Below are 14,768 nucleotides of genomic sequence, written 5' to 3' on the forward strand. Positions count from 1 at the left end.
GGTCAAGATGTTTAATTAAGACGTTTTACCTGAAAAATAAAACGTGTATTAAACATACTTACCTTATTCGAAGCCTAATAAGTTTAATTCTGCCTGGTGGCACAACGACGTAATGAGAAAATCAAAGCGCGCAAAACTAGGGGCGCTTGCTGCTGGTGGTGGTGGATAGTGCGAAAGAGACAGCTAAACAAAGTAAGAAAGGGATAGGAAACGGAAGGAAGCGATGGCAACTCTCATACTTTATTATTAGGCTTCGAATAAGGTAAGTATGTTTAATACACGTTTTATTTTTCAGGTAAAACGTCTTAATTATCAGCTGAACGTTGCCTATCAGTTCTCAAGACTACAACACTGTCTACTCCGCAAGGGATATAGATGGTGTGATACGTGGCTATATGTATGAGATCAATCTTCCTTTACCTATTGGCGTTAGTCCCGGTTACATCCTGAACTTCTCCACTTCTCCCCAAGGACTCCGGGGAGCACCCGGAGTCCTTGGGGAGAAGTGAGGATTTGACCTTTGACCATGGTATTGGTCCTGAATTGGGTAACTCCGATTTTTGGTTTTGTTTGCATGCGTGATCAAAGTTGACAAATAAATATGATATAGACAAAGCATTTTTTTTAAGAATTCTAAGTTATTTCATTTAGGATTCTAAGGTAAATATCACCACACCACACCATATGTCATCAAGCGCAAATCACACCGCGGGAGAGTGGTTTAAAAATAACCATTTTGTAGTGCGTGTGCGCCATTCATCTTACAAGCAACGCATCTGACCCAAGCCACAATACAAACATTCTACTCGTACTTCTCACGCTGCCATTCTTAATTCTTACAATTTGTTTACAGTCCATTATTGATGGACTTTTTCTTATTTGTATGACTCAATTAATTGCGTCACGCTCACACGCACAATACTCTGCAATACATTTTATATCTTGGCATGACGTATTAAAGAATGATATGACATTGGTAACCTATTATTCCGCATTGCCTAAGTTAAGATTCGTCCCATTGTGGGACAATTAAGATCATTTTGTTAGTTGTCACTGGTCCCATGGGAATACGGGACTTTCATTGGGACTAGTGTGATAGTTAGACAGAATTTTTGTCCTGGAAAAAAACATCTCAATGCAATTAAAAAAACTGGGCACATACAAATGTATGTGCCTATAAAACACAATGACAATAAGGAACTTTGTTCTAGCTGCTGTTGCTACCTTGATGAAAATTGTTGCTATATTTTGTAGTGATGACGTCATCATCAGCTATGGCGCTTTGCGGTTGTTCCATAAACACCGAAACGATTGCCGAAACAGATGCTAAATAAGTCTTTATTCTTCGTAGATTGGAACTAATATATATAATTTGGTTATATGGCAGAGAATATCTCGTACCTTCCAATGTTATCATGATGAGAACAGCTACAGATCTAACGTGTGTTAGTGGAGAACACTACAAATTTTATAAATATGATTGGTTTCAATTAAGGTCCATCTCATCCATTGATATAATTATAAAGGGGTAACATAGGTACGAGTAGGCTGGGGTAACTACCTACCTAACTATCGTAATTAGATAGTTCCAATATAAACTAGTATAATTTCCTAATATTCTGTTCTTAAGCACACATTTAATCATATCTTACTTCGTGTAGTTTCGTTAAAAATAAGCAAACGGAAGACCATAATCCTTAGACCTATATCTATGGCAACAAAGATAAAAAAACGGCGACCGTTTTTGGGTTACAGAGATTACAGTCACATCACAAACAGCCGGTAAGGAAATGCAAGATTTGAAACTGTACTTACAAGCAACAAGATAAAATCGTATGACGCACATTCGGTACAGATTGTGCGGGCTGACTCAACCGAAACTACATCTGGTAGGTACGATATTATACGGTAAAGAAGGAAGGCAATTAAAACTAAATACATTCCGATTCATATGACACATATTGGAAGCAATGTACTAAGCAAGCGCGCTTGGATGTGTTCAATTTAGTAATGGTGTGGGGCAGTTAAACTTTAGGGCCAACTACCAACTAATTAACCTGCCCCTGTAGCATCGCACGCGCGACGTAGTTTTTATCGCGTGAAAAATTATCGATGTTTCGCTTTTTTCATGACGTAAAAAAACATGATAAAAACGTCGCTCGTGATATGCTACGGATGCTGCTTTAATGAGTTGAAGCACATTGAAAATCACAGGATAATTCGATTTCTCACGGGTTCCAAAGACTATAAACTAAAGCTTTTGCTCTTATGTACGAAGAAACGGAACGCTGGCCAAAAGTCTGAAGTGAAGTAAGTGGAGTTTTATAACATACTAATAAATTCCCAAAAAAAATTAACATTAATAAATAGTTAAAACGCAGTTTCAAGGAAAAAGTTAGATTTTAGAATAAAACCAATTGCTATTCTGCCAAAAACCAGCCAGCCTGTATTGTTGCGCGATTAAAAAAATTATTCTTAACTTTACGTAGGTACTCCTACCAAGAACAATATAAATGCAGTTGCATTAAAATCATTTTCCCAGAAGTGTTGTCGGCAGATCTCATTCATTCGTGTCTGTTATTAAGGATGCGGGTTCAGTGACCTCGCTGACGGACTGTTTAATCGAATTCACTCTTTACCCACATCACAAAAGGAAGTCTTCGTGGTCTTATTTAACAATCCATCGAGACCATAATATACTTAATAGTCAAACGAACTTACCTGTACGTGAAGTTCGACTGTAATTATGTGAAGTTGTTGTCTCGTCCGAAGATGATGAACAGATTACTAATGTAGTATCGGTCTTGTACTCACTAGCGCCACACAATTTTAAAGCTTGATTGAAAAACTGAACGCATCCCTCTGTGTGCTTCCTCTTCCGGTATCTATGGCCTTATGTCATTCTAGTTCGAAGAATTAATTTTACAGCTGATAACAGGGCAATACAATTAATCTAATTGTTTAGGATCTAATGGGTTGGGAGGGACTCATCATCTTCGGACGAGACAACAACTTCACATAATTACAGTCGAACTTCACGTACAGGTAAGTTCGTTTGACTATTAATTATGTTCGTTGTTGTCTCGTCCTCGATGATGAACAGATTACTAATGTAGATGTTCAAAGACAGAAGTTGTAAAATTAAACCAATAAATCTTTGTAACTGGAAAAGAAATATTTATTATTTTCTTTCTATAATTGACAAAAAACAGATACATGATTTTAATTATTAATTAATCACTTATTTTAAAAATATACTCTCAGCAAATTCTGAGTTATTAATTATAGGACGATTATAAAATTTTCCAAAAATAGCCGATTCTCCAGACCAACCAGCCGTTCGCCTAATCTCGTCAATGTTGACGCCTCTCTTAAACGCCGCAGAAGTCGTGGCATGACGTGTACTGTGCGTTGAGAATGTGGAGATATCTATACCACATTCTTCCATACATTTTTTGATCCAACGGCTGATTGTGCTGGTAGAAACGCTTTTATATGGTTTTCTGAAAGAAATAAATAACATATTTGTTGTTCTTAAATTCTTAGTAATATCCAAGTAGTTAATTAGAGTTCTAGCAGGACAGATGTTTACCCTATCATTAAAGAAGGGTAAAGTAAGAAAAGGTTGGCACTTATTAGGTGCTGATGTTTTGATTAATTTGTCAATTTTGATTGTTATACAATCTTCCTTAATTACTATATTATTTATATCAATTAATGAGATCGTTTGAACTCTTTGGCCTGTGGCAAGAATTAACAATGTTGCAGTCTTTTTAGTTACTAATTCTAAATTATTATCCTCTATATATTTCTCCTCAATAAATCTTAAAACTATGGATACATCCCATGTAATACTATATTTTGGGGCACTAGGTCTCAACCTAAAGAAACCTTTAAAAAGTCTTTTAATTTTTTCATCAGATCCCAATTGTGAGCCCATTATTAATGATAAGGCAGACCTATGTGAATTCAAACTACCATATGACAAGCCTTCATTGAATTTTTTAGTAAGGTATATAATAATATCAGAAATAGATGGTTCTATTAATGAAATACCTTTTTCTTTTGAGTACCTGGCCCATGCCAGTATGCATGGCTGATATTGTTTCAAAGTATTTGTGGAAATAGAAGCCAACATGATTTCTGCTGCATCATTGTTGATTCCTAATTTTAGGAAAGCTTGCCTGATAAGACACCTGCCATCAGGCTGAGGTTCTTGTACAGAGGATGTGGATTCCTTTTGCTTTATCTGTGATAATTTTTTCTAAGGTTTTAAGAACCATAGAAAAAGGTGGAAATGCATAAAAATGGAATTTAGACCAACATAGTGTGAATGCGTCGATAGCAAATGCTTCAGGGTCCGGGTGCCATGATATGAAACATTCACATTTCGCATTCGTTCTACTTGCGAACAAATCCATAGTTGGTTTTCTTAATACAGAGACTATTTTATTATAATATATTTCATTCAATTCCCATTCAGTGTTGGCTAATTGTTTTCGCGACTCAAAATCTGCAATTATGTTGTCTTTTGTATTAATGTATGTTGCAAAAATGTGTATATTTCTTAATTCACACCATTGCCAAATTTGTTTTGAGAGTTTATGTAAATGAGGATACTGGATACCACCATATCTATTGATGTATGAAACCGCAGTGATGTTATCAATTCTAAGAAGAAGATTACTGTTTGTAACATGTGAAGCAAAACACTTTAATGCGAAAAAGGCTGCCAACAATTCCAGGGAATTGATATGAAGTTTTAATTCTTGTTCAGTCCATGTTCCTCCAGTTTGTTTAGCACCACAAGAAGCTCCCCATCCAGTCCTGGATGCATCGCTAAATACCTGGATGCATCGCTAAATATTTCTAACTGATAATTATTTTTTCTTATATTGTTGGTTGATTTCATGATTATTCTGGACCACCATCTCAAATCATCTTTACACCGCTCAGTTAATGAGGTCTTTGATTCGAAATTATCATTGTTTTTAAGAAGAGATAGAAATTTTGTTCTCTCTAATTCTTTAGTATATAATAAACCATACTTGATAGCAGGACATACTGATATTAATTTCCCAATAACTTGAGCTAAGAATCTAATTGTAATACTATTTTTTGAATATAATTCCGTTATTAACTTTAAACAATTTTGTCTCTTTTCTTTGGAGATACTGATAGACATATCTAATGTGTTAAAAATAAAGCCTAAGAATTTACATGTCTGTCTTGGAATAAATTCACATTTTTCTCTGTTAATAATAAAACCTAATTTAGATAGCAGTTCTATGGTACAAGTCATATTGTTAAAACATTTGGTGTAGTTACTGTCAATGCATAAATAATCATCGAGGTACACTACTGACAGGTAGCCCTTTTGACGTAGATAAGAGGTCACTGGTTTCATGATTTTTGTGAAAGTTAGTGGGGCTGTGCAAAGACCAAAAGGTAATACATTAAACTGGTAGTATTTTCCCTCAAAATAGAATCTTAAATATTTTTTACTGCTATTATGCATGTTAATCATATAATAAGCGTCTTTTAGATCTAAGGATACTAAGTAATCATTTTTGTGTATCAGTTTACAAACTGTTCTGTAGTCTTCTAACTTAAAATGATCACAGTTAACGAAGGTATTTAATTTTTTAAGATTTAATATAAATCTGTATGATCCATTAGGTTTTTTAATAATAAAAATGGATGAACAAAATTGGTTGTCTACAGGTGAACATACCTCTATGGCTTTCACACATAACAACTTGTTTATTTCTGAATATAGTTGTGATTTTTCAGAATCAGAAAAGTTGTTATTCAAGGGAATGGACCTCTGATGAGATAACCCAATCCAATATGGTGGGGTCACTTGTTATTTGTTTCCAATTTTGTAAATAATAACAGATTCTTCCTACCTTAACATCTATTTCCTCCCTCGCCTCATTGTTGTTTGATCTTCTTTCTTCACCGCAGACTGATGTTTGTTGTACCGGTGGTAAGGCTGCCCTCCTGACCTCTGGGATCTCTGCTGTATTCCTGCTCGAGGAGGGCCCCGCCAGTTTAAAGTTTTATTATTATTTGTCTTGTCTTTATTTTCATTTTGTTTGACAAAAGGTTTCTTCTTGTCATCACTTTTTAGGTCCTTTCCTGATTTTTGTACAGCTTTGGCTGTCTTTATTTTTTCTGTTAAATTTTCTCCAAATAGGAATTCTCCCGCTTCGGTTTCTAACAAAGAATCTTTGAGATCCTTGTTAATAGTTGACAAGACTAAGGTCCGACGTCCTCTGGAATCCAGGAAAAGAGAATCACACAGCAATCGCCCGGCATCATTCATTTTCTTGATTATGGAGATCTTATTCTCTTGAATGTTCTGTAGGGCCATCTGCAAGGCCTGGCCAATGCAGGATAATGCCGTCGATATTTGTTTTTGACGGTTTTCAATGACCTGGTCTCTTTTCCGAGCACCTTCGTTCATGGCGGCAGCCACTTCTTTATTTAATTTAGGTGCTATCATCTTTGGTACGTTCTGGAACTCAATATTGTCCTTGTGAAGTGGCTCCCTTTCCTCTTTATCTAATCCTCTGCTAAGGATTTTTGTCCAACGGTCAGCCACTTCCTTATGTAGGATTTCTTTTTTAGGTAATGGAGCAGGTGCCACTCCCAACACATTGAGGATCTCCTCATCTAGGTTAGAATCTTCCTGGTCTAGATTTTCTTCACCTGGATTTTCTACAAACTCATCCTCAGGTAGTGGGGTAGGCATGTTTTCTTTGTTATAAGATTGACATTCATCTATCTCCACATCGTCTGTAATGACGAAAAAACATGTTTATATACTGCATTAAGTCGCGCCATGTACATTCCCACAGAATGTCCTAGGTGCTTTTCGTATGAAAACCACATGTGTTCCCACAGAACACCCTTAGGTTTTATCATTGTTTTATACTTGACAGCCATGTACATTCCCGCAGAATGCCCTAGGCCCAGTGTAAAAAACAATATATGTTTACAGATATCCTGAGATTCTGTGTTGTGGAAGAGAAAAAATTTGGTTATAACCTCACCTTCACAATCCGATTCGGGGAGTCGGATAATTTTTCTTTCTAATTTCCGAATTTTCTTTAAAAGATGGTTCCTTTCTTCCTCCGAGGACCTTTTTTGTGACATTTTTCAACAATACACTGAAAAACTTATAAAAAATGAGGAAATATGTGACGCCGTTTTTGACACAAAAAACCGAATGACATAAGGCCATAGATACCGGAAGAGGAAGCACACAGAGGGATGCGTTCAGTTTTTCAATCAAGCTTTAAAATTGTGTGGCGCTAGTGAGTACAAGACCGATACTACATTAGTAATCTGTTCATCATCGAGGACGAGACAACAACGAACATAATTTTCCATCTTTCTGCAATCAACAGATTGGACAACGAAGGATATTCAGTACACTTTCCCACGCGAGCGAAGCTTGGGGCAGAAGCTTGTTTTAAAATATTTGTCCCTTGTTAATATTACATGCTTAAACATCAGAAAGGATCCCTAATGATAATTAGACTTATGAATGGTAAGTTAGGATGAATAAGTAAAATTCAGAGAGGAAGTTAGTTAAACAAACATCTACCTACCTTCATACAAGCTTAACGTAGTTTGTGGTACTGACGTATTTCAAGGAAGGATAAAAGTCAGTAATAAGTTTTTTTTTTAATTTGTATACGTAAATTTAGACGTCAATGTTTGTAGACAGCTTGTAATAACTAAATATTTTAAAAAATAAATAAAAAAATATTCTAATAAACAGATAAAGCTTTTATTAATCTACTTGGGTAACTACTACAAACTAGATGGTAATTCAATCGAGTTATGAACGAAAATCCCACGAGTGGTTGTAGTACCGCTCCAGTCCCTTACTAATATTCACTGTTGCCAACTGTCTCTGATGAAAACGCGATACATTGTCTTATTTAGTGCGTTATTTAATCGATTTTTGTGGATTCAAAAACAAGCGACAGATCAATGTTAGCGGATAGCGCTATAATGTTACATTGGCAATTTTTTTGAAAGAAAAAAGGTCAGCCGTCGAAAATATGTAGGTTTTTAATAGAAGAAATTCTAATTCTCCCTGAACGAACTTTTAATTTACTTCAAAAGTACTTTTAATTTTGCTATAGGTACCAAACATTTTAAAAAGCTTCATAGTACTGAAATGGGCGGCTTTATGATAAACTCCAAATTTGTCACAGCGTAAAAAACGCTATATCTATCGCCGACAGTGCTATGTTGGCAACATTGCTGAGTATGAGAGGTATGCTAATTTCATTTAAATTTCAATTACGACGTCACTCAAACGCCGTCGGGTTTCGGGGTATGTTGGATAGTTCATAACAATAAAACCCACTATAGTTATAAATATCTCTACAACACATTAATAGCTAACTCGTGTCAGAATTTAGCATCCATTTTGTTTGTGTGGTCCTTACAATTTTCGGTATGAGTATGTTTACGAAATTAACGTGAAATGTTTAAAGTTCAAAGGTGTGACTTGCAAGCACTTTATTGTTTGTTAAATATATGTATGTTATTTGAAACAGAGTATAAGATGGTTACAATTTTTAACCGACTTCAAAAAAGGAGGAGTACTCTATTCGACCGTTTTTAAAGGTCTATCTTTTCGAATATTCTGGATTTATTTAGGGATCGTCTGACTAGAACTATGCTACTCCACAAACATTAGCACATCAATCATCATCTGTAATGCCATGTGTGCCCATATATCTGTTATTTAAAAGATAGTCCACCTCTCACAAAGCCGTCGTCGTGATTCTTATAGGGAACATAAAATTTAAAACCACATCGACTTAGTGAGAAATTCAATTAAAATTATAGCTAATCAAACCACGCAACATCAGGCAAAAAAGGGAACTGGGTAATTAAAGACAATTCTATTTGAGAATACATTATCTTTGCAGACGTAAACTACTCATCTACTTATTTAGTTAAGTTTCACACAGGATCGTTCTGAAGAGCTAAAATAGATATTTACGAGAACAGCCAGCCAGACTATTGTTTACAAAAACACTCCAAGATAGCTTTGTGAACTTGTGTCTTTGCTAAACAATAGCTTAACTTAAACAAAGTTATGTGCCCTTCAAAATGAATCTATGTAGAAAGTAGTAAGACGTAATTAAACAAAGTAAATACATAATAATTACTCCAGACACTTTTTAACTCTATTTTAGTCCGACGATACAAAACGATCTATAAAAGGAAGTTAACACATGTCGAAATAGACGTGTACTTAATATTTATGTAACATTTTTCATGTGACATTGAAATAAATAAATTCATTCATTTAATCAAGTCTATATCCTTTGCGGGTAGACAGAGCCGGCAGTCTTGAAGACTGATAGGCAAAGTTCAGCTGTTAGGCTTAATGATAGAATTGAGATTCAAATAGAGACAGGTTGCTAGCCCATCGCCTAAAAGAAAATTCCCAAGTTTACAAGCCAATCCCTTAGTCGCCCATATATATTATATATCAATAAATAATCTGAATCTAGACCTATAATTCTGGCAATAACGGAACCACAAAAACATGTCAATCTTATAACAACCCTAAAAAAAGAGGGGGTTAAAAAATTAAAACTCCACTATCTCCAATCGACCGTAGAGCAAAGAGTTTACTCCGAAAAGACAAAGTTTCGACGTTCGACACGGAAAACTAATATGCATTATGTGTTTGTCTAGACTCTTTTGTAATACCTAGGCTAGCAGATATTACTTTTCTATCTACGTGCCCAGAAGCTAAGTAACATAAGTATAAAAGTCAAAGACAAATATTTTTACATATAGGATAGAGGTTATTATAATTTATATTCTACACGACGAGGGACCCAAATACATTACAACATAGTTTAAGTTATGCGCGGTTAACCTTTCTGTAGAAACACAAAAGGGGAACCTCATGATATAAAACCCATATCACTTGACGAAATTCGACTGTCTTCTTCATATTTTGGCAACATCGATGGGAGAATAAAACGATATTAACAAAAATAAATAAAAACATAAAGGAATATTATATCTAACAGCGGAAACAAAAAGCGCGGCGCGTACTCGCGTATAGAAGCCAATTATCGAAATGTCGTAATGATATCGCACGAAATATTTCTCGCACGCTTTCCGGCCGACGTCGGAGTGTCATTGTTGCCGAACCACCCACCTATATTTTATCGGTTTCGCTTTGTTTCATATCGATCGTTTATAAAAAGAACAATGGCATTGCAAACACGCTTTCGCGTTACAAAGTCGATTTTCGTGGCTTATCGCATTCAGTTTTTTTTTTCTATTTATCTTATGACCGCCATTACGTTTGGATGTTATTGTTTTGCAAAATGTCGGCACCTGATCCGGATCGGAAGATTATGTAATTTATAATGTAATCGGACTTGGACTAAGAGGATTTGGTGTACTTACCTTTCAATGCCTATGTATTGTTGCATTGCTTATGTTGCCTTCATACAAATAAAGTAATGCTTAACAGGAACCACCCGGAAGCAGCAACACTTTCCGAATGACACAACAACAAACAGTATTTGTGATCGCAGCCAACAGCTGCATAATTTAAATTGTGTCTACAAAGGACTAGTTCAAGAGGTTTCACAATAATTTCAGTAACGACAATGCTGTGCAATTAACATTTTTATCCGGATACCAACCCAGTTGCCAGGTTTGACGCAAAAGTGCACTCGAGGGAGAACTAAGTTTGTTTGTATAAGCAGTAAAGCCGAAACCGCGCTAGTGAAATTTCAAATTAAAATAAATTATAATTTTGCTTTGCTGCGACCGTTTGCTCAACAATCTTTATAAATGTTTGCTAGGAAACTTTGAATGGACACTTCTTTTGTAGATTGCCCGAGATCCGGAATCATCTTAAAAATGTGTCTTAAATCTAAATATGAACTTTTGTTCATTAGTAACCAATTTCTTCAGAAACCAAGGTCTTGGATGCCTAACCACTACCAAACGGAGGAACTCGAACAGAACTATTTCAAAGTGTGTATTACAATGGTCAAAAACAATCAGAAATGAGTTGGTAATGACGTAAAACAAATTCAATGTAAGTACATATTTGATAACGACCATTTTCTCTGATACGGGGTAGAAATAAATGCTAATCTTATCTTACAGCTTTGATAAAAAGTGGAGTGGAGTATTTTTTGTAACTATAAAAGCAAATTTGCTTGCTGACATAGATCTGAATATGAATCATAATTTTAATGCAGACCACCTCCGTTAGTGACTCACGAAAACTCACAACTAATGAGTATAGTAAGAAATTCTTATTCAATCTTTAAAACATGTATGATATTGTAATTGAGACTATAGTGACTTTTAATTACGCGTTTTCATTGTATATTTATCACAATGTCTTCCCATTCATCCAGGTTTTATTCTTAGATGTTGGATTCAAAGAATGGTGCTCCCAAGGGCGGCATGTTAGGCCAGCGTGCCCGACACCAGCTGTCCTTGGGAAGCAAGGAGAAGGGGAAGATATCTTACAGACATTTCCATTAAATCAAAGACTACATAAACTTGAAATATTTGTATATACTTATTTTATGCAGACTTTATTCTACGCATAAACAAGCTCTCATTCGAATCATCCTAAAGCAAAAAGCATGACATGGCTACGTTGACTACACGAGGGTTTGATGACAAAAATTCTTTGACTAAAAACCAACGGCGCAAAGGCCAAAGGGAAGCAATAAAAAGTCCTAATTAATGATCACACAGGAATTCCAGAGTACCCGTTACACAGTATAGCCAACTCCTCAGTTTTTTAACTGTAGCTACAGATATTTCGATGCCAAATTAGTTTCCAGTTCCGGTACCCAAATATACACTTTTTGTTCATTGTATTATAACAATTCCTATTCAATGAAGAAACATATGGAATAAAGGACCAAAAAAAAGCTAACTCCATCAAAAAGTCACTAAAAATTTACCTCAACGTCTCGAACAGGTCAGAACAATTTGAAGGAGCCTTTTACAGTTCCCTACGGCTATCGAAAGAAAGTTACCGCTTCTTCTGCACTGACGCCTTGGAAGCGGCATTAATCATAGTTTTTAAGTAATTTATTTGACGTCAACCAATGTTGTTAAACCATACGTTTTGACAATTATTAAGCTATATATAGTATCCTATAATAATGAATAAAAATTTTGAATTTTTGAATTTTGAAAGGTCTACAGTTTGACTCATAGGGGTTGGCAACACTGCTGTAACATTTCGCGTGGGCGTGTAAAACGGGCTGGTGAACTTTGTACACGGTGAACTAATTAGTTACTTGTTAGTAATAGAGGAGGTAAACAGAGCTTTAGTGTGTATATTCTTTAAGATTGGGTTGTTAAGAGTCTCCTTTACTAAGAATGATCCTTTTATAAAAACGTACAATTATATTATTACAATTATGTATATAGAAGGAGCGGTAAGGCTTTTTATCAAAAAGCAATATTAAAAACACATAATAAACAAACTTGTCTGAATTTTTCAAAAATTTGCAGAGCTTATTTTATCGGGCAAAATATAGATATACGCAAAAATATATGTAGTAGCTTTATGTTAGTACACTTAATACACTGTGTTAGCACATGTGCCTTTAATTAGCATGGATTCATATAATTCATAATAATAGTAGCCTCATTCACCGTTGGGTCTGTATTCAGAGTATATTCAAATGTATGAATTTTTATAAGGTCCGAAGAAATCTTTTGTAAATAAATTTTATTTGTTATGAACAGAAATTCAATATAATGCTGAACAAATTTTCAAATTTTGACCTCTGAGGGTTTATGAAAAGCCAAGGACTGATTTCATATTGACATGAATATTGCTTCAGTCAATTTCTCAAAATGTATCAAAAACCAGAGTTCTTTGTAATTTTTTGTATCAATCACAAATTCTCCAGAACATGCTTTTGAAGTCTGTTACCAATTAGATTCAGTAGGATTCGAGGTCGAATATTCTGTTGCTTTTGATGTTACTATTATATATCTGGCATGGATTTTCTAAAAATAAAGCAGCGGAGAATCGTATTGCGGTATGTTACTTGAATTTTAAATGAGAAACAGGAAGAAATCGTAAAAATAACGAGCACTTTCTTCAATTCATCAGAATTCTAGGCAAGTCCCTGTTGTTTTTAGAACTCTGCCTACTTAAAAAGACTTTAATTTCCTGTTTTTTTTGTCATGTTGGTGGAAAAAATGAAAATCAAAGAAAGACAAGTAAAGGCAAAAAATAAATAGCTAAACTTTCGTTTTTAAGTCTATTGGTTTACGAAATAGTGATTAGTCGGCAAAGAGAGCGGTACCCCAAAAGTCCGGACTCCGAAGCATAAAATCTTGAGGCTGTTTCGGAAAGGCGAGGGTGGTGATGAATTGTCTAATAGGTAAAGGGAACAAATGAAAAACTATTACACCACTCAACAAAAAGCATCATCGGAATTTACAACGTCGTCTTGTTCATCTACAAAGATCTCTCGTATGAATTTGTATCGCATTTCCGAAACACAATTCTGAAACTGTATCCGCAAACATGTCAGGAAAACTACGCTTATATCAATCCTGGTCGTATGGTACCAATGCAATTTCGACATCAAAGGCAGAGTTCAATATGCGCGGCTTACAATGCAACGTAACCTATATGCCCCGGGGCTCCCTGCATCAGGAAACGGGTCAGAACCAAGAATTGGGGCAGAATAGTAATTACTTACACGCTAGGGGTACCCGGCAGAGCTGAAACGGCTTTGTAGGGAATAGGTATTCACTCCCGTTACGGGTTGTTGAACAATCCCTCCCGCCTTTTGTTTTACGGATACTGGGGTATAATTTTTACCTAGCTGTTACTTAGGCTAATTTGAGTAAATGTTTTATCCATTGGCAGAACCATTTCATGGTTGACTTCTAGGATTTTAAAATAAACCTTAATTTTGTATTATAAGATTATAAATTTGCATTTATTATAAAACGGAAATTGATACTGCGACATGACCGTCGACTAACTAATTTGAACTTGGATCTGCGCTCCAAAAGCAATTTGCCTCTGGGCAGTTTTATGTCAGACGCGAATAAAGTTAATTACGCTAATTATATCTGCCGCTCTAGCACTAATTGGCTCTATAATGTAACTTTAACGGAGAGAGGGGATTTTGTCAATTTATATGCATTATATGGGATAAATATTGAAATCGTTGCGTGGTGTAAAATTGCAAAGTATAGTATCTACCTCTGCACAGGACTATCTTTTTTAGGATTCGTGAAAATATCATATATCATTCGGATCGAAAATACTGGAAACACGATGTACAAAATCTATTGAGAATGACAAAACCTTGTGTCGCTGTCTACCCTTGAAGAATCCCACACACATTGCGATTTCTCAAAAAGAATGCGAACCACATTTCATAACACCACTATTATCATACCGGTCGATTGAAATTCATTAAATGATTCTCCATCACACTTTGTAGCGTTAAATTATGCGGATCTCTTGCTTCTCGCCGTTTGAATTTGCCGTATTATTGGTGTGAGCACGCACCTGCAACATCATTACTCCCAGGAAGGTAAATTGACGAAAAGATATCAAAAGAGAACCAGCGTGATTAACAAAACAGATGAATTATGTTCGGCATGAAAGAATCCAAAAATAAAGTACATTTACCTCCTTTTTAAACAGGTCAATGTCGGTTATGTATATCTGAATTTTATGGAGATAA

At 35.3% G+C, this 14,768-nt stretch overlaps 2 protein-coding genes across 4 annotated transcripts in view; both read right to left on the reverse strand.

Moving 5' to 3' along the window:
* Positions 1-14,768, reverse strand: part of LOC106142538 (ras-related C3 botulinum toxin substrate 1) — a 43,954-nt gene that overhangs the window by 20,061 nt on the left and 9,125 nt on the right. The window lies entirely within an intron of this gene.
* Positions 2,707-7,368, reverse strand: LOC132902334 (uncharacterized). 3 transcript variants are annotated; one of them, XR_009657092.1, is made up of 4 exons: positions 7,059-7,368; positions 5,910-6,801; positions 4,057-4,237; positions 2,707-3,163 (listed from the first exon to the last, which is right to left on the reverse strand). XR_009657092.1 is itself a non-coding variant. In XM_060946939.1 (3 exons), the coding sequence occupies exons 1-2, from the start codon at positions 7,159-7,161 to the stop codon at positions 5,918-5,920; spliced, it is 987 nt and encodes a 328-aa protein (XP_060802922.1). In that variant the 5' UTR covers positions 7,162-7,368; the 3' UTR covers positions 3,155-3,503; positions 5,910-5,917. The 3 variants fall into 3 exon arrangements, 1 of the variants encoding a protein (XP_060802922.1); XR_009657091.1 differs by having other exon boundaries at positions 3,155-3,503; XM_060946939.1 differs by lacking the exon at positions 4,057-4,237 and having other exon boundaries at positions 3,155-3,503.

The sequence above is a fragment of the Amyelois transitella genome, chromosome 12, assembly GCF_032362555.1.
Source record: "Amyelois transitella isolate CPQ chromosome 12, ilAmyTran1.1, whole genome shotgun sequence".
Taxonomy (NCBI): domain Eukaryota; kingdom Metazoa; phylum Arthropoda; class Insecta; order Lepidoptera; family Pyralidae; genus Amyelois; species Amyelois transitella.